This window comes from Lonchura striata, chromosome 27 (assembly GCF_050655825.1).
Source record: "Lonchura striata isolate lonStrDom1 chromosome 27, ASM5065582v1, whole genome shotgun sequence".
In the NCBI taxonomy this organism is placed as follows: domain Eukaryota; kingdom Metazoa; phylum Chordata; class Aves; order Passeriformes; family Estrildidae; genus Lonchura; species Lonchura striata.
In genome coordinates this window covers 419,115-444,260 of record NC_140729.1, presented here as the reverse complement: position 1 = coordinate 444,260, position 25,146 = coordinate 419,115, and the positions used below count along the sequence as shown (strand labels likewise).

Below are 25,146 nucleotides of genomic sequence, written 5' to 3'. Positions count from 1 at the left end.
GGGTGCCATGGCACTGCTTCTTGTTACTGCCACTGATGTCCAGCCAAGGGTGTCTCCTCCACCTGAGAGGTTTAACCCAAAGCTCTTCCAGCAGCAATCCCGCAAAGGCTGCCCAGTTGTTTCATGTGGCAGCAGCAGCTTTAGAGGGAGGTGCTGAATTCATACAAATCTGTGTCCTGATGCTGCTCAGGATCAAATCTTAAGGAAAAGAAGGAGCATTATCTGGGAATGAGTGGGCTGATAACCTGCCCAGGAGACCAGGAATATGAGGTCTCATGCCTCTCCTTGCCTTTCCCTTTCTCATTCCTCTGCCTTGCTGCTGGTTGGGCCATCACGTCCGTGCACTGAATCCCAGGTCTGTGAGTCCAGCCCCCAGCCCAGAGCACCTCAGCCAAGCCACATCCTCATCCCCACGGAGCCCCGGCGCGGTCGGCCCAAGCCCTCCTGCCAGGCTCGGAGACACGGCGCCTCTCCAGCACAGCTCCGCCATTGATCCCCCCTTTGCTAACAAACAGCTGCCTCTCTGGGCTCTAATTAAAATGGATCGAGGTTTATTTAAATGCCCTCCTTTCCCTGCTGCGAGAGCAGGATGCACTTTGCTTAGCAACCGGTGGTGTGGAGAGGAGCTGGATCGATACCTGCTCTGCTCCTGTGACACCAACAGACACCAGCCTGAAAGTGCTCAGTGCCAAGAGGGACTCTGAGCTCCCCAGCAAACCTGGCCAAGAAATGTGCTCATGATCCTGGATCACCTCTGGGTAGATGTAACGGAATGGGCAGAAAAAGGAAAGACGGAGAAAGGGGGATGTAGGAGGTGGAAATGCAGGAGGTGTATGGATAGAGTCTGTCTCCAGCCTCCCAAGTCTGCTGCCTCTATCCTGATCAAAAGGATGGCAATGTTTGGGTGGACCCAGATCTAGATGCTGTGTTGTTTAGGACAAAGTGCTGTGAGGACACAGGGCCTGCCTGCCCGTACTCACGGCGTTCATGTCGATGCCATTGGTGTAGGACCAGGCATGTTGGAAATACTCCTCCAGGCGCTGGCGCAGGGGGTTGGGGATCTGGTGGAAGCGGATGAACTCCTTGACTCGCAGCATCTGCGTGTGGTAGCGTGCTGTGCCTGAGTAGAGGCGCTGGATGATGGCTGAGACGTTGCCGAAGATACTGGCGTACATCAGGGCTGAAATGAGAGGGCAGGACTTAGCGGGGCATGATGCATGTTGATGCTACATAAGACCTGGAACCAGCAGATTCCCAAAACCCATATCTACCAGGACCTGAAAACATGTACTTCTATCACTGTTTGTCTGTGTGGAAGAGGCACAGGCAGGGGGAGATTCTCCACCCTCCAAAGCAGGGATGGGAAGAGTGGGATGTGCACTGGCACTCACAGCCAATGAGCATGACACAGATGGAGAAGATCTTCTCGGAGTTGGTGTTGGGCGAGACATTGCCAAAGCCCACGCTGGTGAGGCTGCTGAAGGTGAAGTACAGGGCAGTGACATATTTATCCTTGATGGATGGCCCAGAGGAGAGGTCGCTGTCGTTGTAGCGCTTGCCGATCTGGTCACCCAGGTTGTCCAGCCAGCCGATCTTGTGCTCCATGTAGGGCCGCTCCACGTTGCCGATGGCGTACCAGATGCAGGCCAGCCAGTGGGCGATGAGGGCGAAGGTGCACATGAGCAGGAAGAGCACGGCTGCTCCGTACTCCGAGTAGCGGTCCAGCTTCCGCGCCACGCGCACCAGGCGCAGCAGCCGCGCCGTCTTCAGGAGGCCGATGAGGGTGGTGGTCTGCAGGGGAGAGGTGAGATGCCTCAGGGACAAGCAAAGGATAAATATGGCATGTTCCAAAGGCATGTTCCCAGCTGTGCTGTTCTTCCTTTGAAGGATAAAAATGCATTTCTGGAGTGTGAATCACCTTGTCCTGGAGGTGACCTCTGAACTAGGTCAGATGAGTCACAGCACAGGAAAAGCAGTTTGCCTCTGCTGATCATAAAGGCAACAAGCTCTGGGATTAGAGGTGAGCAAGTGAGAAGAGCCAAGGCCAAGCCCGTGTTTCCTGACAGGTCCTCGCCTTGCCAGCCATTGCTCCCAAAAGAGCTGCCTTTCACTCCCAGGTGTGGAGCCTCCAGGTAGTACAGTAACTACAGGATTATCCCACTGCCAACGTTTTGAGTCTGGCTGGTAATGCACCCCAAATTCACCCACACTGGAGTGTGGGGTCAGCCCTTAAACTGAGCCCCTATCTTGCTCTTCAGGTCAGCCTCAACAGGGAGGAGTGTATCCACTCTTAACACTTAGAGTAGGGACTGTCTGACCCTAAAAAACAAAATCCCAGGTCCCAGCTGCTTAAAAACCTGGAAAGACACCCTTCTCCACCCTGTGACCAACTACTCCTCTCCCCATGGATTTAGCCATCCACCACTTACATCAAACCATCCACATCCCTTTCTTTCTTTCTCATACATCTCTCCCTATCCATCCTCATGTCCCCTCCTGTCTTGACAGACCCTGCTCTTACCTCATCAGAGCCAGAGCGGAAGATGAGCAGGTCAAAGGGGATGGCAGCCACCATGTCAATGAGGAACCACCCCTTGAAGTAATGAATGGCGATCTTGCCGGGGTGGCTCACCACCTCGTCGTTGATGTTGACGTAGGTGGTGCGGAAGTTGATGACAATGTCCACGATGAACATGATGTCCACGATGAGGTCGATGATGTTGAGCGGGTCACAGGAGTAGCTGCAGTCCCAGCGCTTCTCCTCCACCTGCTCCTCGTTGAGCAGGAAGGCGGCTGAGTAGGGTGTGAAGACGGCTGTGTAGATGACCAGCAGGAGGATGAGCCAGTCCCACACGGCCTTGAAGGGGCTGTAGTGCAGGATGGTCCATCGGTGGATGCGCGGCGCCTGCAGCTTGTACTCGGGAAGGACGTCAGCGCCCAGGGACAGCACCTGCCAGGAGAGGGGTGTGAGAAGGATGTGAGACCAGGAGAGAGGCTGGATAATGCCAGGAGCCAGGCAAGGGACTTCCATGTGCTGGGAGAGCATTGAGGAGCACACAATGGTTTTCTACAGCTTTTTCACAACCTTTGTTGGCCGCATATGTGTTTGTCCAGTTCCCACTGTGGCTGACACCAAAGTCCTTGTCTATCTCTGATGGTCGCAGCACCCTTGGGGCAGCTCCTTTCCTGCTTTATGGCCTTCTGACCCAGCAGAGAGGAAAGCGCCTGCTGCTGTGCCTCCTTCTGCCCTCAGCTCTGTGCTACCTGCTTGGGAGCTGCTGGGTGTCCCTGGTACACAGGATGGGCAGCGTGGAGATGCCCTCACATGGCTGTGTCACCTGAGGTGACAGCATTTTAGGCATCCTGCAGGCCTTGCACCATGGTTTTCCTGGCCATAGCAAGTACCTTCCCCTGGATGTCCTTCTGGCACGCTTATCCTCCAAGAAGAGGGACAGCCTGGGCCACCTGCAGCAAGGCTGGTGCAAGCACCCTCCCATGCTGTCATGTGTCCCCACAGCTCGCTGCTTTCATGGGAACACTCCACTGCACCCGTGACTTCCCCACACATCCAGGCCTGGCCCAGCTCCCCCTCCAGGACTAATGCCAGCTCCTGGTGGCTCTAAAGCCACTGTGGGGACACAACACCAGACACTGGGTATGGGAGGGGCGGCTGCCCTGCTTTGGGTGCTGAGGGGTGGCGGCATGAAGGGGCTTGTTTGGAGCTGGAGGCAGCTGGATCCCCTCCCTGCCCCTGCTGCTCTGTTGTCCCCCAGTGTCCCTGTAGTGCTGGCATCAGTGCCAGTTGCAGAGGAGGGTGAGGGACACCTCAATTCTCTCTCCTGACACTGACCCCACAGCTAAAAGGGAGCTTTTTGCTAGGCTGCAAAGGAGAGGAGAGAGGAAAGAGAAGAGAGGAGAAAGGAAGATTCACATATCTCAAAGCAACAGTGATGAGCATCACCATGGCTCTGGCAACAGATCTGGAGGAAGGGTCTGATCCTTCCTGCCCTGACAGCTGTCTTGTTCAGGGGTTTCCCAAGGGCTCCTGATGCTGAGATCCAAAGTGGATCCTTCCCTGGAGCCCCATCCCACAACAGGCAGCCGCTCCCACATCCCAGAGCCCCAGGACGGCGGAGGGTCCCGAGCCCCAGAGGTGTCCCCTGCTCCTACCTGCCTGCAGCTCGCCCGGCGCCCCAGGCGGCAGCTGACCCTCGAAGTCCGGGCGTCCACCATGGGGGCCCCCAGCCCCACAGGCCCAGGCAGCGTCCGGCACGGCGGGCGCAGCGCTCGGGCCGTGGCATTGCCCACGCAGGCACGCAGGCACTCGGCCAGGCGGGTGGGAGACATGCGGCTGCGAAGGGCATTCGGGAGCCCAGCGCGGATTAATCAAACCCGATCGATGCTGGGCCCCCGTGGGGACAGGAGCACCAATGGAGCAGCGGGAGCCGTCGACGTTGTTGGAGGATGGAGAGGGGAGGGATTGGAAAAAGTGACCCAAACGCAATCGTTGCGGAGGGAATGAGGCACCAGCTGGGCTTGGGGACCGGCTCCCTTGGGGACGGTGGGGAAGGGAACCAGGCAGCACTGATAAAACGCTGGATCCCAAAACTAGGATGCACCCGGAAGGCCTGAGGTGGGCTCCTTCGCCTTGTGTCTGGGAAAACCAGCAATGCTCCCACCGTCAGCAGCTGAATGCTTGTTCTGCCTGGCTGGAGGTAGCTCTGTGGGGCCAGTTCTGAATTCAGGACACCAAATACTGTTCCCTATGCTGGGCACCTGCCCTGCACCTTGTCCCTGTTCCTGGCACCTAGCTCTTGTGGCAGCAGCAATAACAGGTTAAGCACTCTTGCTTTCCAGGCAGGAATAAATAAAAAACCCACAGTCTCAAAGATCTGAGAAAATGGTAAAGAAACAACTTCCAGAAAAGCATCCAAACCAACACAGACCTAGGGAGCAGCTGCAGCCTTGTTTCTCTCTGCCCCTCAGGGATAGGAAGGTCACCCTTGGGTGGCCCTGGGAGTCTCTGAAGGTGGCAGTGTTCCCCATGGTGATCCTCCTGGTTGCCCCTTCCCTTTGTCCCCTTCCTCCTGCACTTCAGCCGCAGGCACATGGCGTGGGGTGCTGGGTGCAGGCAGTGAGCAAGGGAGTGTAGAAGGGAGAAGGAGGAGGGAGCAGGGTGTGTGTGGGCTGTGGGGTCTCCTGTGACCCTGGCTAACCCAGGCCATTGCTCATGCCCTGTGGTGCCCAGCACCCATCACCTTCCCAGCTGTCCCCCAGTGTCCCTTGCCTGGTGCTGGGGATAAGGGGACTGACCTGAGGTGGGGCCCACTCCAGAACCACCAGGAGAGCCTCAAACACGAGAGGCTGGGCAGGTTCAGGCCCATGGTGCTGGCTGCAGGCTGGCGGTGACCCAGCATCACTCCCAGCACATATCTCGGCACAGCTCAGCCCCCATCCCTGTCCCAGGGCCTGGGACACGTGCCACCTGCAGACAGGACCCCACACATCCCCACATGCCTGCAGCTGTGCTGCAGAGCCGCAGCCCTGGGAGGCTGAGCCTGGGACCTTCACTGCACTTGTGGCCTGCCCTCCGTGCCAGCTCAGTGCAGGGCCAGACCATCCCAAAGAGCCTGTCTCCATCCTGCCCACCCGCTGGTATTTTTAGATGGCGTGTCTCGCCGCCGTCTCTGCCTCACCATGAATTATTTAACAGCCAGGAGCAGGGAGCTGTGGCTTGGGCAGGAGGAGTGGGGGACATTGGGGTGAGGACAGGCAGGTTCTCCCTGAGAGGGCAGGGAGGAGAGGCCCGTCCTGTCCTGTCCCCCGCATCCCATCCCACCCTGAGACTGAAAGTGAAGATTGACCTCTGTGGGTGCTGCACTGCAGGGCCTTGCAGCCACCACCCGCCGGCTCCCTCATCGCTCCACAAGCAGCTACTGACCCCACACTGCGTGGCCAGCACCACTGTGACAGCCACCCAGTGTGACCACTCACTCCTGGCGTGCTCCTTGTGATGGGGACGGGGCGTGGAGGCTGCTCACTGCCCCACCGGGGAGTTCGGGGCTAATCCTGGGTCACTGCAGTCACTTCCAGATTACAGGGACCAATGAAGGGGACAGCCAGGGGCAAAACCTAAGAACTGTTCCATGATGTGTGAAGTGGGCAGCCCATCTTCTGTGCACAGAGGCTGTGAAATTAAAGGTTTGCTGGCACCGAGACAGAAGGAGAATCCTGCATAGCACCCCACTCTTGATGGAGCAAATTGCCAAGCCTGGAGGCTTTTCTGGGCTTAGATGGCTCCATTTTCATTCAGTGCATTTGCACTGGGCTGCTGCTGCAACAATGGGAGGTGCTCTTAGATGTGTTTCCTACAGTGAGGCTCTCCGGTGCCTCAGTTTCCCCACAGCTAGAAGAGCTCCTTACTCGTTACTGCAGGATACATCAGCATCTTTCACGCACACTGAAATCCCCATGGGATGTTCTATTCCGGGCCCTGTGGGTGACAGTGCCGAAGTGTCCCCTGCAGTGACAGTGCAGTGCCACCTGCTGTCTCCCAGGGGATCCTGTGGCCCTCCGCGTGCTGACACCAGGCCGGGTCCTTGGCTGGGCACCTCGGGGCCAGTGGTGCCCCAGGGGCTCCATTGCCAGCGTTGGGGGCAGGAACAGTGGCCAGATCGCCCCACAAAAGAAGCCACATGCACACACAAACGTGCAAACGCATGTCCCCTTCAAGGCCACCATCACAAGCAGTTCATGCTGGCGTTTCCCCAGCCACAAATTGCCAAAATTACACATTTAGGGGACTAAAATGAGAATTTCAGCCATTCAGAGGAAGGTGTAACCAAACATAGGGATACTGGCATTTCCTGGGATGGAATCTCCAGGTGTCACTGCCCTCTCTGCTTCTCTCCTCCCAAAGCCACCAGCACCCCATCACTGCCCTGGTGGCATCTCACGGCCCCCATACCTGTGTGACCTTCTCGGTGACATTCTGGGTGCGCTCCATCACCTTGTGGGGAGCAATTATCTCAATCTCTGTGGTGGAGCCTGAGCGGTGCTTCTCCAGGTTGAACTCCACGAAGTTGAGCGTGAACTGGGGGATCTGGCTGATGGTCCGGTACTTCATGAGGTCCGAGTCCGAGGTGGAGTTCGGGGGGTTGGGTTTGACATGGGAGGCCTCTGAAAGAGGATGGAGAGGAGCACTGAGAAGGGCAGCGTGAGCAGGAACAGATCCCCAGAGCCCTGACCTCGTGTGGGACCTCCAGGAGCTGGAGACCACCGCAAGGTGCCACCAAAAGGTGCCAAATTCTGCTTGGCCATAAAGGCTTGACTTCTTCAGGCTGGTTCAGATGTGGGATGCCCAGCCTGGGATGCCTGAGAGAGGACTGTTTTTCCCACACATCACCCATCTTTTCACCATTACACCTCCTGCAGGAGGCTCAGAGCAGCTGCCAAAACACAGAGACACTCAGTGTCCTTTGCTACCCCTGACCACCACAGTGGGTTGGGGACCAACCCACTGAGATTCACCAGGGAGACATGCCAAAACTGGCATGAAAACAGAGAGGTCGTTTTCCTCCACCCTCGCATGCTTTAGCCTGACAAACATAGCTCCTGAACTGCTGTGCTGGTTTTTGGTGACCAAAGTGAACCAGGATTTGGATGACATTCCCACTCTGATGCATTGTCTACCCCTGGGCCCAGGTAGGGAGGTCAGAGCTTTCTCCAGAAGAAGAGCTGCAGTGGGTGTGGATCCTGATATTTCTCCCTGGGGACCCGCCTCTGGGTCACCACAGGGCAGGCCAGGAAGAGTCTGTATAGGTGGTCTTTTCATGGTCAGGCTTGTGGCAACGTGTTGTTATGGGTGGGAGCCTGTGCCCAGACGCAGAGCTCCAGGAAGATCCCCAGGCACTGTACTCAGTGTGCACCAACCTTTCCATCTCCTACACACAGGGCAGGGTTGTATTTTCAATATTTTACCCCCTCTAACCCTTGCACTCTGACATTGACCCAAGTGGTGGTGGGGGCAGGAGGTGTCTGAAGACATTGTGAAGGTGCCCAGTTAGCCCCAGCTGTCCTGCTGCCACCCTTCTCCCTGCTCATGCCCCTTCCCTCCCAATACATTGTGTCTCCTCCTGAGCGTCTGTAACCTGTGACTATTGGAGGATCATGAACCACCAGCCCATTTTTACAGCCAGATTCCATAGATCGATCTCTGTCATCCCCAGCTGAGAGGCTTCTCTTTCTTGATCTCCATCTGATTTGTCCTCATCACTTGTGAGAACCAGAGGTCTGGACATGGACAGCATGGTGAAGGATCATTCCCTCCAGCCCTTCAGAGTGGCCTGACTGGTGTCTCACCCACCTCCAAGACACGGACACAGCTCACACTGCACTTGCCTGCAGACCCCTTCCCTCCCTCCAGGGAAGGTGGGATGCCATTGGGATGGCCCTTGTGTGGGGCAGCCAAACGCAACCTCACACGTCTCACATCTCACACACAAACCATGGATGGCTCTACCTACAGAGCAAGACCTGCCTATGCAGGGAACCACATGGAAACCAGTGGGATTTGGGGAGAAGACCCAGGTAATCTCCACTTTGCAGAGGGAAAAGAGACCAAGACCTCCCCCCTGAGATGTGCTGAGGCCATGGCCAGAACCCTGACTCCCGCAGTAGAACCGACAGCTCCGGGGTTTTCCCTACCTGAGTTTGCCCTCCTTTCCCTGAATTTTCTCTGGAACTCAGACCTCGCAGCCTCAAAGTTGTCCAAGGAGGAGACCCTGCGGAGGCTGTGGAAGCTGCCCCCAGGGCGAGACCGAAAGAAACCCCATGCGGGGTACGACCCTCGTGGGCCCAGCACGGGAGGCTCTTGTTTCGGGGACGAGTGTTGTAGGGTGGGGTCGGCCTCCAGGCTTGGCCTCCGCTCCTTTTCCAGGAGGGATTCGGTCTCTGACTGCATACAGTTCTCCTTGGGCGATGTCTTCAAGTCCCTCAAAATCAGGGAGTCACCACCAGGCTTTAAGACAGCCAGGAGAAAGCGTTGTATTAGAAGGAGTCCCCGCGTGCTGTGGGGGAAGGTGAGGGAGCCGGGGTAGGTAAGAGGAGAGGCAGAGGGCTGGGAAGCACTGCAGTTCCTGAGGTCATCTCCAGCCTGGACCAGGACTTGCTTCGGAGTGGGGCGACCGAGTCCATGGGGACTTGGCAGCTCCTACCTCCTACCAGCTCCCGCCAGAGGCTGGGCGGCCACGGGGAGGTTTGCAAGGCGATGCTGCACAGGTGGAAGCAGGTGAGAGCAGAGAAGAGGAGACCTAGTGACAGCTTGCCTGGAGTACCTGCTGTGCCATGCGTTTTTCTGAGATGTCCCAATGTCCCACCACGGGGGTTGCCCTTCCCTCCCCTGCTGCAAGAGCTCAGGCCACCACCAAGGGTCAGTGCCCAGGCCCTGTGCTGGTGCTTATGGGAGAGGATGTGCTCTGCACCAGGAAGCACTGGAGGAGCTGCTGCGTTTGCAAATTTGGCCATATTGCTCCTCCTTCTCCTACAGCCGCAGTAAACCATGGCTACACCTTTTCCCCTGGAGACCTGAAGAGTTTCCAGACTTTAATTTCTTCAATGGGGTGTGCAAAGCAACCACCTTATGGAGTAGAAACCCATGAGAATGTGCACCTCCAGTAATACCCACAGGAGGAACTGTGGCCCTTCTCACCATCCCTAAGGCCCTTTAGGGCAGGTTTTAGGATGGGGTACCCGGAGAGGCTGGCTGCTGGCTGGCCCTGCATCTCTGGGCTCTGCCCACTTGACCAAGCTCCAGCAAATGGTGGATCATCAGGCTGTCCTCAGTGTGCATTTTCCATGTGTGCCCTGAGACACTGCAGTGCCCTGTGCAGCTCCAGCCTCGGGGTACCCAGAGCTTTTAGCAGTGCCTATGGGAATGATGTACCTAAAGCATCTGATAATCCTACACACATCTTCAACCTACCATAAGGACAACCTCTGAGAAGACAGACACCTTCCATCTCATTATATCTATGATTTGGGGAAGCAGATTTATCCAGGCTGCCTGGATACACCCAGCACAACAAGACCCTGGCACCTGGGGATGCCTTAGCAGAGCAAAAGCCTCCTGCTCACAGCCTTGAGCTGCAGCACTTCAGAAAACAACACAGGTCTTTGACTGGAGGTACCCTGAGCACTGTTGACAGTCAGGAAGCCACCAAGAACAGCAATCTCTAAACAGGCCCCACCAACCGTTTTTCAAGGTTGGTGGCAGCATCACCTTCCATCATCAAAGTACAATCTTTGCTGGAGGGCTGAGAAGCTGGACCTGTCTGTGCTGCCTGGTCCCTGCCAGGAAAACATGGGGAAATGAGCCTGCCAGTCCTTGCTCAGAGAACACCTGATCCATGCCCCTACAGCCACCAGCAGGTCCCCTCCTTGCAATGGGGACAACTTCTGGAGCTCCACCATCCTGGACCACTTGGAGTATGGAGCCAGCCCTTCCTGCCCGCTTTGGCACGTCTCCCGCTCCCCCCACGAGCCACGGAATGTGCAGAGCAGCAGGGTCGAGCTCCAGCCCAAAGCACCGCGCTCGCTGCCGGCCCAGCGGGGCGGCGCCCGGCGCTGAGCCCGCGCCGCGGCCCTGCCCTGGAGATGGCCCGAGCACAGCAGCCACGGGGAGTGGGGTGGGGACAGCGAGGAAGAGCGCTGGGACCTGGCCTGAGGTGTGGGCTGATATCAGACAAAGGCTACGGTTACCTTTCCATAGTCAATGGCTACTCCATCAAACTCACTGGTGGGCAGAGATTTCCGCTGGATTTTGAGTCGCCGCAGGGACGGGAGACTAAACTTCAAACTCCTACCTTCACCTTGTTAAAAAGAAAAACAAAACACAAGAGAGAAAGATGTGACCTAGCTGCATGTGATGGCTGGAGTGAGGTGGGACAAGGGAGAGGCTAAGGAGAATTTTGGGTGGCTTTGGGGGATGCACATGCTGTGTGGCCCTTTCTCCTCCAAAGCATTGCTATTCCCATGCCATCACAGTGCCGTGTGCTCAAGGCAGACCCTGACCTGGCAGCAAGCTCCTCTGAGCTGGATAAGAGTTCCCTACAACTGTGGATGTGAGATGGGAAAGGTGCACAGCATCCCTAAGCCAATTAAAGAGGTTAAAGCCAATTAAGGGATTTGGTCCCGGAGGAAATAGAGCCTCTAAATCTCCTTGGTGGAACTTCAGGGAAAAAAACACCACACAATAGAGGTGATAATTTAGAAAGGCATAGAAAGAAAAGCAGTTCTAACAATTTTGTTCCTGGATTTGTTTTGACTTTTTCAATGAGGGAATATGAACAACACAAACAGGATCCATTTCTGCCATCACAGGGGACCAGGAGACCACCTCATGGGGGGCTGGGGCTAGGACAAGGGCAGCCAGGGCCCCTAGGAGCTGGGAGAGAGCTGCAGGAGAGGAAGAGCCCAGATCTGGAGAGGGCCCAATGCCCCTGGCTGTGACACTCCATGAAAAGTCACTGGTCCTCTTCCAGAGGAGACCATGGTCACTTGCTACAGCAGAGTTTCTGTGAGCAGCTAGATTCACACCCTCAGGGCCTGGGTCAGCCCAGGAGCTCATCCAGCAGCACCAACTCTGCTCTCTAACTGCTCGAAAGGTGGCCTAAATCCTGGGGTGCCTGGGATGTGGCATGAGCTCCACAAAGACATTGTCCCCTGGGAAAAAGCAGCACATTAAGGAGCTCTTTGGTTTTGGCAAGATTATCTTCCCTCATCCAGCCCCAAAACATCACCACGCTGCTTGGGCAGGGTCCCAGCCTGCCCAGAAATGCCCCTGCCCTTGGGGCACCGCATGGGCTCCCTCTGCTCACCCCATCCCCACTGCCTAGGGCAGCTTTTCAGCTGGAAGAAGCAAGCATCCAACTTTCCCTGCACACCAAAGAGCTGGCGACCAGCAGCGCAGCCACCTGTGGCTGTGCAACAAAAGACTCCGAAAACCTGTGCATGAGATCTGGATGGGCATCAGCAGCTCTGGCCTTTCCACACCCCCTGTCACCAGAGTGGGAAACCCAAGAAACACAGCATCCCTTGGGATGCACAACACAACACCCAACATGCAGGGAAGTGCAGGTACTCTTGATTTGGGTGCCTTCTGCCAAAGGTGTCTTTGGTGGGATGGGATAGGGGTGCATCATATGTTGAGATATTCTGAGAACTGGTGGGCTGGAAAGCAACACCGGTGCTGGAATTTAGGATTTCCTCAGCAAGTCATGCATAGAGGGTAGCTGGTACTAAAGCAATCCTTCAAAAATATGAATCCCATCACTTCACAGACCTACAAACACGTGCACAGTTATCTGTTCATTCACACTCACACATCCATGAGCCCCCTGTGTGCAGGTCTGGCCTGAGCACGTGTAAACCCATACAAAACTCTGCTGGTACCTGCTGCCACACACAGACACCTGGATGGCTCCAGGATATAGATCTGCACCGACGGGAATGCACAGAGACTCACACACGCCAGTTCCATGGGCAGTTGTCCCTGTGGCTCCCTGATGTGGCCCTGGCTCTGATCCTGGTCCTGCTGTGCCACCCCGTGTGCCAAAGGGAGCCAGACCCATGTTGCTCCCACAGCTTTATTTTGAGGCCTGCCCAAAGCCTCCCAACAGCACCCCTAGGGAATGCCATCATGAAGGCAGAGGTGGGATTATTTCCCTGATTCAAGTAGAGGTGACCAGCACTGAGGGCTGTATGGAAGGAGGAGATTTAGAAATCACAGCTCTTTGTCAGCTCCAACATCTGCATCCCTGAATATCCACATCCCCTCAAGAGCCTCACTACAGCTTCCCTTTGATCCAGTCTTCCCAAAAAAGGGAATTTGAATTTTCCACTGTCTCCAAAACCCTAGAATGAGCCTAGGAGAGCAGGGAATAGCCTGAAGCTGGGGTAGGCTGAGCTGTCACAGTGCAGCCATCCTTGTGCCATTGGCCTGCAGTGACACCCCCACAGCACAGCCCTGCTGTTGGTGACACCAAATGTCCCCTGGCCCTCCTGGTGACCCTGCACACAGGTCCTGCCCCACACCAGCACCTCCAGCCCAAGCCAGTGTTAAATATGGAAAAGATCCAGCAATGCGGGGCAGTTCACGGAGGGGACTCCACAGCTCCACTTCCAGGGAGACCTCCTCTCCAAAATGCACCATCCCATGCAGAGGGTCAGCTCCCAGCCCCGTTCCCCAGGTCTCTGGGATTTTGGGAAGAGTATGCGGGCAGCTGTGAAGGCAAGGGGAGCACAGCTGGCTCAAGCAGCCTTCTCTCGTCCAGCAGGGGTTCGGCTGGACCAGTACCTGGGCAGGCAGAGCTGCGGCCGTGCAAAACCACAAACATCTTCCAGTGCAGGATCCTGCCCGGACACAGATGCATCCTCCAGTCCCCAGGTGCTCCCAAGCAAACCATGGGAGGAGGGTGCTGCGCTGCGCTCCCGGCCCCACCGCCCGCACACGCACCTTTGTTCCAGCTGTGCGACAGCCGCTGGTGCAGGCTCCGCCCGGTGCTCTTGGCGATGAGCTGCGCCAGGTCCTCGAAGTTGAGGATGAACATGATGACGACGCCTTCCTCGTTTTTCACAGGCACCACATCCACCAGGCAGCGGAAACACGACGCTGCCGAGCAAAGACATGCTCAGGGGGGCTGCACAGGAGACTCCGACCTCCCCCTCCCCTCCAGCACCTGATACTTTTGGCAGAAAAGTGGGGTTTTGATGGGTGTAATCCCTGCTGTTGGGTAGTGGAGGATATGGAACATGATCTGAGCCCTGGGAAAGGGCCATATCCATGAAGCATCCAAATCGCACTGATCACATCTCTTTTTTCTGTTCAAGACAGTCATTTATATTAATGTACTTGAGAGCAGCAATTAAAGAGTGAGTAATTAAGAACTCAGGAAGTCCCAGGTAGTGGTTTAACCTCATTAAGCATCCTGCTTGTAATCACGCTGCAGTTAATTGCCCTGCAATCACCAGGCAGTTTTTGGGGACTGGATGCAGGCAATGGGGGTGAGCCCACGTGGGCAGCAGGACCGGGTGGGATCAGTGTGATGGTCCCCAAGGACATTCCCTAAAGGCATGGAGTGGCCAGGCATGGCCTTTTCTTGTCCTGCCATGGGGAAACTGAGGCACAAAGAGGGCACAAGGACTGGCTCAGTCTCCTGGGAGGGATGGAAGCTGTGAGGAGCATCCCAAATATGTCCATAGGGATTTTCCTGTTGGATGTCAGCTCGACCCTGTGGCTCTTCTCGTGCAGCAACCAGGCACCAGTCTGCAATTAGAGGCAACTGAAAACACCTGCAGGTCTTTTCCAAGGCACCAAGTGAGTGATACAGGTGGTTTCCCACTTCCTTTGCCAGTTTTATTCCCACTAAATCCTCCAAAAACCCTACCTTAGAGTATAATCACTGAGTCCCTTCCTTGAGCTGTCTGCTGTTGCTTTGGTGCTGATGGGAGCGGGACCCCCCGAGGCACAGCCACTGCCATGGTCCCTCTGGCAACCCCCCTAAACACCCCCAGGCTCCTATCCCAAAACTCCTAGAGATGATGGAGCACCCAGGTACCATCGCAGCTGACAGGGAGCCAAGCCACCTCCGTGCACGGCAGCTTGCTCCCGGGCGGATCCCGGAGCTCGCTCTGCCGCAGGCTCGGGGATTAGCGGGGCGCGGGGATGCGCTCCCGGCCCCATCAGCGCTCCCGCTCCGGCCGTGGCCGCGCTCCAGCCGGGAGGGGCAGCCCGGCCTTTCTGCGTGTAATTTTAAGGAGCTCAGGGCCTCCCGTAATCAGGAGCAGATGGCCGGCATCGGGCAACTTCAAAATCTGCCGTGACGTCAGGGATGTGCACATACACGGACACACACAGGCACAAGAGCAGGAAAGAAATGGATATGGTGAAATCTGTTTAAAGACCCCAGCAGCCGTGATTTGTTAATTCGTTCTTTCTTTCTTTTTCTCTCTCTCTCCTTCTCTCTTTCCCCACTGCTCACTAAATGGAGAGGAAATCCACTTAAATGTGTGAGCTGGGGAGGAGAGAGTGCATTTTTGGCAGATAAGCTGTTTGGAGGCTGCACGGCACATGACAGGTTACCTCTGTGTGGAGCCGGAAGAAGTGAGCTCTTTTCCCTCCCTTTGTCAGGATTTTTAGGGGTCTTTAGATGTAAGTGATGCTGAGTGAGTGAGATGGCATGTGCCCGGTGGGTGACACGGTGCCATCCCCAGGATGCTGCAGCTCTGCTGGTGCCGGTGTGTGCAGGGGCTGTGCACAGGGGAGCCCACTCACGGATGCTTTCTCCTTTGGTGTGCCAGAAAATGAGGAGATCTTCTCCCCCAGGGGTGATTTTGAAGCATCACGGACTTCCTGGAACCAACGTGCTTCACTGGCATGGGCTCCATGCTTCCCCCCTGGGCTGGGAATCCTGAACCAGATCGCCCAGTCCTGGCCCAGGTGCTCTGCATTTCTTCACTGCCTCAGGTTTCCCCCCTAAGTTCCTCCATGGCAGTGGGAGGGGATGGCTCTGAGCTGCTCTCAGGGGGACTAGATCCTGGCAGACCCTGTGTGGCATAGGAAAGGGTTAATCCCATGGCCGGTGCTGAACAGCTGAAAACTGGGCCCAGTTACATCCAGTTGGAGGGATATAGGGAGCAGCTGGGAGGTGGCTGGGGGTGGGTTTGGGTGGCAGCTGGTGCCTGGTTTGATCCTGCAAATCTGGGAGGTGCTGAGCTTGAGCAGCCCTGGCCAATGTCACTGTGAGCTCCTCACTGATCCCTTCTTAAATTAAATAAAATAGACTTTTTCTGTTGGGAGGGAACTACAGCAATAATCTAGTAAAACTGCCTGGCCAATTCAGGGTTGGTCAAAAGTTAATCCCCCTCCAAAACCGGGGGAATCGCCCCAGAAATGGCCCCAAGAGGCAGAGCCCTGCATGCCAGGAACTCAGTGCCTTGCTCAGACCCACAGCACACAGCATGGAGGTGTCAAGGGAATGAGGGACTATCAGGGTCAGGGATGGGAGCAGTAGATTCCCTTAAGCCTGGCCCAAAAACAGGGCATTCCCCTAGGATTTGGGGTCTGTGCAGCTGTGATTTGGGGTACCCCCAGCTCTGTGGAGAGGCTGCAGCTGGGAGAGCTGTGGCATTCTCTGCCCTGACTCAGTTTCCCCATGGTGAGCCCTGGGCTCTGCTGTATGCTGAGCCTCCTCATCCTTCTTCCCAAACCCAGGCACCCCAGACCTGCTGCAGCACCTGTGGGCTGAGCCAGCCCCAGGAGGCACCTCAGGCCTGCCCTCCCACCCTTGCTCCTCGATCGACTGTCCCCATCCCTCCAACTGTCTCTTCCCTTCAGCTGTTCAGCTAATCTGTCTCCATCCATCTAATTTTATCCAGCCACCAAATGATCTCTTGGAGGAGCCCTGGGGGCATTCACAACCTGCCTGTGCTCTGTGGCCACCAGCACGAGGTGCCTGTGCCCGTCTGGGGTGAAACCCAGCCTGGGGGCTGCAGACAGGACTTGGCAGGTGGGGTACAACGTGGATGCTGCTTTGAAGGGTCCCACAGCCAATGTGGTGGGCTTGCATGGGCTGGGAAAACCAGCTCGTTCCCTAAACTTCTGGTCCGATCTTCCAGCGCCCAGCCCAGCTCCCCCAGGCTGAGTGAGTGCCTGGAGGTTTGTGCTTTCTGACCCACCGTGTCTCCTGACCTTGATAAAAGCCAACACTTAATAACAGTAAAAATGTCATTGTTGGAGGCCCTCCCTCCCTGTCCCTCATATCCCCCGCAGGCTCCGGTGGTTAATGCACTTGTCAGTATCAGCAGTATTAAACTAATCAACAGGACACGGGGGTTTCCGAGAGCCGGACACAAGCCAGTATTGTTATGAATATTAAAAAAGCGAGCTATTAATCTGTGCCTGGAGCTCTTACCCAGGCCTGCCCTCCCCCCGGCCAGGAGATTTAATCTGCAGGGTCTCATGGCAGAGTGGCTAAATCTATAGTGGTATTATATAAAGGAGCAGAGGAGAGGGGCTGGGCAGGGCACGGAGGGGATGGGGACAGCGATGGGGACAGAGCTGTGCTCTGGAGGTGGCTGGCATGCCCAGAGAGAAGCCTGGAGGACCAATCTGTGCTCCCGCCCTGGGATAAATCAGTGTCAGGGCTGGGTAGAACTTCAAAGGGAAGTGCAGATTGCTGGGAGGCCCTAAAACAAATCCCTGAGGTGGGATGGGAAAAAATTGAGATAGAGTGAGCTAGCGGGAGACTGGTCACTCTTGGGATCTGGGGTGAGCCCCTGCATCCCCCTGCACAGAGAGGGACTGTGCAGCACAGGGTCTGCCCTGGCCCTCTGCCCACACCCAGGCAGGGCATCAGGGGACTGGAACCCACCAGGACACCAGGCCAGCAAAAATTACATTATTAAGTGACATTAGCGGGCCAGAGGAAGGGCAGGGATTTGTACGCTTACAGGTCTCACTGGCTGGAAGCAGCAGTGGAGAAGGAAAATCAGGAGTGTCAGCTGGCTGAAGGTACCCACCAAAATGTTGCCACAAGAAAGATCCAAGCAGGGTGCTTTTGGGTGCAGGTGGAAGGATGCTCTGATCCCCAGGAGCCAAAAGGGTCCTGGATCAATACAGTGGGTTAGCAAAATGCATCTTGACCTCCTCTGCAAGAGAAGCGAGTGGCCGTGTCCAGGCCCTCAGTCCTCCCCCTGCTGAATCCTGCTGGCTGCAGGAATGAGTCCATCTAAAAGCAGCTCTGTGGCCAAAGCTGCAGCGCTGACAGCGTTTCCTGGGGCCACCTGGCCGTCCCAGGCCCTGTTCCCATGGCACATGGGGCCCCCTCCCACTGGGGATGCAACAGTCATTAAGGATGAGGATGGAGAGCTTGGGGTGGGAATCAGGGACTCTGCCAGGACAGGGATTTCAGGAGAAAGCCTGCTTAAGCATTCTTAGAGGTGCTGGGGATGATCTGGGCCTGTCCTTTTGTTCAAGGGACATCAGGCCCAAGCAAAAAGCACCTCTGGAGCAACAGAGGATGAAAAATGTGTCTCTTCCAGCTCTCTGCCCTAGTCACACTGGCCCTGGCGCACAGGCAGGGCAATGGGGGTGTCTGGAGCTGCAGCACAGCTGTGCCAAGGATGGCAGAATCGGCTCCGCAGCACAAGATCTCTGGGACCAGAGCTTTTGCCATTGTGAGGCGGGATGTTTATGAGTCCCCATCTGGAGCTGGGCCCTGGTGTCCATCCCTTTCCCAAGGTCACAGACTGACCCTTAAAGCAAACAGCAAGCAGCAAACAGCCCTAACTTGGCATGAACCCCATGTGTTTGTATAAGCCAAAAGCCCAACTTGGGGCTGGGGTTTGTCAGCTGGCTGTGCCTTCCTACTCTTCCAACACCCAAGAAGTCCCCTCAGTCCTGCCTTGACCCCGCCATGGGGACCTGTTGGGGGGAGATGCTGAGTGGCACAGGGCACCCCAATCACTCTCTGACCCTCCCACTCCTGGAGCCCCGAGGGGAAAATCCTGTCTTCCACACAAGTATGAGTTTGCTGGCCTGATCCCAGTCCCATGGGGGCTGACACAAACTGCTGCTGGAGGGGATGAGCTGTGGGCTCTGCCCAGAAAGGACAGGGTGGCGGGGCTGGGGCTGCCCCACGAGCTGCTCCAGCTGTCGCAGCCACATCTCCCCTTTCATATTCATCAGCATCACATTCACGCAGATTAAGCAGAGCGAGTGCCACCAGCTGCTGCTGCTCAGGCCATGTGGTGCTCAGCACCTGTGGCCACCTTTCACTCTGGGGACTTCATGAGCCCTGGCCAGTGGCTTCTCTGCAAAGCACATCCCCACCTGGGGAAGGAAAAAAACCAACCCTGGATGCAGCTCAGCTCCTCAGTGTCATCTGCAAGGGATGCTGGAGGATTTGAGCGCACCCTGCTACTGTGGACAGTGTGTCTCCAGGGCTGGAGGCCATGGCTGCTCCTTGCTGCGCCAGGAGCTGATCCCGTGCTGACCCCCCTGTCTGGGCCAGTTCCAGCTGTGTAGCATCTTGTAAGGAAATTAACTTTTCACTGATCTCCCAGCTTTGAGCTGGGGATTAGAGCCCACACGCACTGTGAACGAGTTCTTCCCTCTTTCCAAAGCCTTTTTGGGGCTGGTGTGGCAGGAAGGGACAACTGCCCTGCCTGGGCTGGTCCCACCTTCCCCCATGGGAAGGTTCCATTCTTGGTTCTATTTTGGAGCTGGGCTCACTGTTAGCACCCCTGGCTTGTTTGGCTCTGTTTATAATTATAATTAGGTGATGACAGCATGGGCATCTAGGTGGGGACCGAGCAGCCAGGCTGGCCCCAGGGACACGCATCCCCCCATCACTCAGCATCCTGCCTGACCCCAGAACCCACTGGCCCAGACACCCTTGGGTGACCCCTTCCTACCTACCTCCATCCATCCCACCCTGGCCCTGCGTGGGTGTCTCCAACGGGTAGATTTTGGGTGTAGTACTGTCTCTGTCAGCCAGAAAAGCGAGGAAACAACCCCGCGAGCTGCAGAGCTGGGAGTACCGCAGTAATAAACAGCAGGACGAGGCTGGAGATTGGTGCTGCTGGTATGAAAAAGAGGACAGGCAGGTTCGGAGCTCCGCTGGCTAATTAAGCAGCAGCTCCCTATAATGCAAAAGCCTTTTCTTTGCCGATAAGACCCATTTATAATGGGCCGAGCGGCCGCAGGCTGAGTGCTGGGGGGAAACAATTGGAAAGCATTCTGCTGGTGGGGTTGGGTTTTAAAAATAGACATGAAGGGTTTGCTTCTGGGCTTTTTTATTTTTCCCCTCTTTTTTAATAAAAAAGAGAAGAAAGCAGTTCAGAGCTGCAATGAGAGTTCCCCATAGCCTAGAGGAAGAGCAAGGCTCTGAGGACAGCACCGAGCATCCCGTGAGCCCAGCAGGAATGCTTCAAAGCAGGGAGAGTGGCGATGGATCAGGCTGGCAAGCCAAGTAGTCCCCAGGGATGGAATGGGAAACTATCCTGAAGGAGGGAGGGAGGGAGGAAATGGACCCAGGCTGCACATGCTGCCCTTGCCACAGTCAGTGCATGGCCATGCGCCGGCATTGGATGGGAGCAGGGGGACAGCATGTGCCACCGCTCCGTGTGTCTCCTGCACTGCGCTGGGCTCCAGCCAGGCCCTGCAGCTGCTGAAGGGAGGGACTTGCACCCAGACCTGGCACCACTCATGGCCCCTCTCCACCCAGGAGTGCCCCACAGGAAGAGCCTTGACTGAGTGGCCTGATCCTGCCACCACACAGGGCCAAGTCCTGCCAGGATAACGCCAGGATAACACGCAGAGGTGCTGCCAGGGAATAGCTCTGGGGGCTGATACGCTGGCACCCGGATGCCAGCCTGGGAGATAGGGTCTGGGAGGGAGGCCAGGACACCCGGCTGCCAGCCCCCAAGATGGGGTGCTGGGCTGGGAGTGGTAGGAGCAGGCAGGGTTCCTGCCTGCCCGGGAGCTGCCAGCAGTGGGGTGCAGCCCTGTGCTCAGGTCAAGCCCCTGTCAATACAATCTGAAGCAATAGGATAGCTCCATAGGTTAAAAAAAGGAAACTTCATATTTTTAACCTCCTGTGAGCACTGGACCTGCATTTCCCTGCCCCTGGGAGCCCTGGCCACTGCTGTTTTGCAGCATCAAGCACTAAATATTTATTTAACTTCCTGCCGTATTAGAACTAATCACTCGTATTTTCCATCAAAGCTTCATTTTCATCTTAACGTAATTCCATCTGTGCACGCACAGCCGCATCCTGCTCGCTGGAAAGGCAGCTCTGAGGCCCTCGGCTGCACCCACTCTCGGCAGAGATGGGGGTGTCTGTCTCATCTCATCTTGGAGCACAGACTGGGAGACCTGAGCCTGGCTTCTCCATGGGCTTCCCACTGGGTTCTCATTCCTGGCACAAGGATCCCACAAGCAATAACATTGCTTGTCCCAGGAGCTCCGAGCCATCCTCAAGGGCTCGCAAATGACCCGATTCCCAAATAATCTGGCAACATCCTCTATTGCTCAAGGTCCCAATGTGCTCCATGACAGCAGAGATGCCTCCATCCCAGCAGGAGCCACTATGGATGTGTTCTCAGCAAAGCCCTGAGCCTGGGTGCAATCCTGCTGCCCTGGTAGCATCAGATCCTGTTTGTGTCCCACCACCGAAATGCAGGGCAGGTTACGCCGCCCACCGCTGCATCGCCCCGCAAAGTGCCCCTTACTGTCTTTGCGGTAGTAGAGGATCTCAAGCTTGCACTCCTCGGAGCCGAGCAGGGCCTGGGTGAGCTGGGCGATGGAGCTCTTGGTGGTGTCGGGGCCGGTGAGGAAGTCGCAGGTGCAGGGCTGCTGCATCACCTCCACGCGGGAGTAGCCGAACATCTCGCAGAAGCCGTCGTTGCAGTAGATGATGGCACAGTTCTCCATCTGGGCGTTGGCAATGAGGAACTTGCGGTCTGCAGGGAGGCAGGAGAGCAGAGGCTCAGAGGGGTGCTGGGGACCCATGGGGACTGGGGACAGCCTGGCTGTGGGGGTCGAGCTGTGGGGCTTGTGCAGAGACAGTCTCCCTGGGGACACTGGTGACACGTCTGGGGGGACAGTGGCTGACCTCAGCCCACACAGTCCCAGGTATTGCTCTGCTCTTCAGAGAGAGAAAGCATCCCCAGTTCAATGTGCATTCGTGACTGTGGGGTCAGGGGGACCCAAAGCTGGGTTTCTCAGCAGAGGCAGTTTTTTTGGGATTGGCCAGTCCCTGCAGCCTTGACATTTCACCGCTGGCATGTGGGGACTCTGTTGCCTAATGGGCAATCTGTCCCTGACCGGCACTGCAGGCACAGGGGAGAGCTGCAGCCTCTGTCCCTTCCCAGGAGCTTATCAGGGACCTGAGTTATCTCAGAGACTTTCCACCCTTGCTCAGATTTGACTGAAGTCAGGCAAGGGGCAGAGGGAGGAGTCAGTGTAAAGCTTGGCTTCATGGGAAGCAGGGGTGAAGCCCATCACATTAATGATTCTCCTAATATTTTATAGGATAATTGTGCCTTTGGGCTGAAGGTGAAATCCAGACTCTGCTGGGCTTTGGGAACCCTGCGCTCAAAAAGTAAAATGCTCAAGGGAAGGAAAAGGGAAACTGAGGCAGAGAATGGTGCTGCAGCCACCTAGGCTGGGCTGCGGCCAGACTTGCTGCCTTGCCAGGGTGTGTGGCAGTGCTGCACAGCCCACATCATCCAGCCCACATGGAGCCACTTCCATCCTTATCTTGGGGTGAGCTCTGATTTGGTTTGATTTTGGTTTTTTTTAAAGGATATCGGGGAGTGCTGGGCTCTGGAACAGGTTTGCTGGGATGTGACAGGGGGCTGGAGGCATATGTGTGCCACGTGAATGCCACATTCCCCCCAGCAGCATCTCCCTCAGCATTTGGCATCAGCTCCGGGCTGGAGCTGAAGACAAGTCTGAGCAGAGGGTCCATTTAGAGGCTGCCTCCCAGCCCAGACCCCAATTAATCTCCTGGATTACCCAGGAATGGCATCTGCAGCTTGTGTGCTCCAGAACCCTGCTGCACTCCAGCCTCATGGGGAATTTCACCCAAATGCAAGAGAAACCTCTGCACAGCTGTGGCACTGAGCGCCGGGACCTGGTGGGGCAGGGGACCCCCCCATGGCACCTGCAGAGTCCCAGCTCTGCAGGACGCCTCCCAGTAAAACCAGTGTCCCCAGGGATGCTGCACAAGTCTCCTGCCTCATTCCACCCTCTGACAGCCCCTTGGTAGCCCTTTATGGGGGACTCCCACTCTGGCACCTTTCCCTTTCCCACACAGGGCTGACGCTGGTGCCGATGCTGCAAACAGCACAAACCACCACAGACAAATGTTTCCCAGTTCCTTCTTCCCGATCCTTCTACATCCAAATTGCTTTGGCAGCTGGAAGACAGCACTAGGAGGGGACCTTCTCCCAAAGCCCTACTCCTGGGGCACACTCCCCACCTGTGATGAATAGTTTCCCCATCCAGTGTCAGCTCCATGGACTGGATCCAGTCTGGATCCCGGCTGGGCTGGCGCAGGACAGGATTTACAGGGCTGGCAGGGCGCCGGAGCAAGCTGTGCTGAGCACAGGGATGTAACCAGGACCAGGATGGGAAGGAGCTGCAGAGCCAGGTCTCCTTGGGGTTTTTTTCACCCCCAATTTGCTTTCTTCAGAAAATCACCTGCAGATTTTCCCTTGGTCCCACAGTGCCAGGGCTCTGCATCAGCCCTGGCCGGGAAGAATTGGGCCCCTCCAGCTGCAACGGGGACTCACCAGGAGCAGCTGCACCCATGGGAGCTGCAGCGTTGGGGGTGAAGGCACCCACAGGCACGGAAGTGCCTGTAGCAAGGATGTATTAGGTGTGCTGGTTCGGTGTCTCCCAACACCTGTCACAGCACGAAGCTGCCGCGGGGGAGCGTGGGGTGATGTTTCGGCAGAACGCAGCTGGTGCCCGACATGGCTGGCAGAGCCAGGGAGCGGGCAGGGAGCGTGGCTGCGTCCTCGCTGTCACGCCTCACCGCGTGGCCCCGCTGCTCCCCAGCCGCCGCTTCCCAGGGGGAGCTGATAGCAACCAGGGACAGTTTTTCTCACTTTCCATCCCCAGGGTCACGTCAGTCACCGCCGGGCCAGGCAGCGCAGACCCTGCAGGGATGGCGGCGCCAGGGAATTTGCCCACTCGGGAAACTTGGACACCAGAAAACCCACAGTGAGCCGGGGCAGTGGCGGGTGCTCGGCCCCGGCACCCCACGGCAGCCCCCCGAGCTCAGTTTCTGGGGGACCCCGGTCCCCTGGTCCCCTCCCGTCATCCCCAGCATTGTAGGGGGGACCCAGCCCCCTTGGGGTGCCCAGAGAGTGGGAGCGGAACCCCCACGCCCCCACCCAGCCACACGCAAACCCCAGTGCTCCCCTATGTGCACGGACCTTCCTCTGTATTTGACACGAAACCAGCCCAAAAAATTCATATAAAGGGATTACTCGGAGGAACAGCAAATGGCAACATTTCACCGGGGACGGCGGCCGCCGAGAGCGCAGAGTTGAAGGCAAACAGGCAGCGAGCCCGACTGCGCCGGGTACACCCCGTCCCCCGTCCAGCCGGCCGGGACCCCTCCCCGCCAGCCCGGGCACAGCGCCCCAGCCCGGGAACTGCCGGGGGTCGCGGTGTCCCCAGCCCCGGGGAAACACCGAGGCTGGCATGGCTCGTCCCGCTCTGTCGCCCTGTCTATAAATACCCGCGGGGACACTGCCTGGTTGTCGCCCACCCCTCTCCCCCCTCGGGAGGTCACAGGGGCGCCTCCGCGCCCCCGGGGACACCCTCCCGCCTTCCCCCCTCCTCTCCCCGCTGTGCTTCGAAGTTGGGGGGCCGCCCCGGCCGCGGGGGAGCGGAGCGGGACCGGAGGGTGCGGTACTCACTTTGTCCTTCAAATTTGCGAATAATGGTGTCCAGGTAGGTGTTTTGGGGGGCCACATGGCCCCGGCGCACCGGCATCGCTCCGCTGCGCTCTGCGCGCCCCGGGAGCAGCGGAACTTGCCGCGGGCGCGGCGGGGAGCGCGGCCCGGCCCCGGAGCGGCGCGGCACGGCACGGCGCGGCCCCGCTCCGCCTCACCCCAGGGCTGACCGAGCTCTGGAGCCCAGCCGGCCCGGGGCTCCCATGCTCTCGGTGGCCGGAAGGGGGAACCCCTCCGCCCGCCCTGCCGCGCCCGGCCCCGGGCGGGGGCGGCCGGGGAAGATGAGGATGGGAGGGGGAAGCGGGGGAGAGAGGGGGGAGCACCCGCTTGAAAGCGGGAGAAAATAATAGAATAAAATAATAAGAGTAGAAATCCCCAAAGTGCTTAGTCACCGCTGCCCCGGCCGGCCGGAGGAGCCGTCAGCAGCAACAGCTGCCGGCCGGGGAGCGCGCACCCCCGGACCCCCGGGGCTCCCCCGGACCCCCGGCACACCGCGGCACCGGCACCGCACGGCCCCGTCTGGCACCGGCCCCGCCGGGGGGGGCTCCGGGGCGGGGCGGGGGCGGGCCGGGGGAGCAGGTGGGTGCTGGGGGTGCGAGGGTGGGGTCCTTGGGG

The 25,146-nt window shown here is 57.4% G+C and overlaps 1 protein-coding gene across 2 annotated transcripts in view; it reads right to left on the bottom strand.

The window, feature by feature from the left end:
- The window catches only part of KCNH6 (potassium voltage-gated channel subfamily H member 6), a 31,585-nt gene extending 6,835 nt beyond the window's left edge, over window positions 1-24,750 (bottom strand). The window contains exons 1-9 of one of the 2 annotated variants that reach the window (XM_085561626.1): window positions 24,496-24,750; window positions 21,292-21,522; window positions 13,514-13,669; window positions 10,759-10,868; window positions 8,707-9,019; window positions 6,968-7,179; window positions 2,522-2,950; window positions 1,392-1,791; window positions 981-1,180 (exon numbers count right to left, since the gene is read on the bottom strand). In XM_085561626.1, coding sequence (XP_085417752.1) covers window positions 981-1,180; window positions 1,392-1,791; window positions 2,522-2,950; window positions 6,968-7,179; window positions 8,707-9,019; window positions 10,759-10,868; window positions 13,514-13,669; window positions 21,292-21,522; window positions 24,496-24,571 — 2,127 coding nt within the window. In that variant the 5' untranslated portion in view covers window positions 24,572-24,750. The remainder of the gene's footprint in view (window positions 1-980; window positions 1,181-1,391; window positions 1,792-2,521; window positions 2,951-6,967; window positions 7,180-8,706; window positions 9,020-10,758; window positions 10,869-13,513; window positions 13,670-21,291; window positions 21,523-24,495) is intronic. The other variant, XM_021538557.3, reaches the window with a different exon arrangement.
- Between the last annotated feature and the right edge of the window lie 396 nt (window positions 24,751-25,146).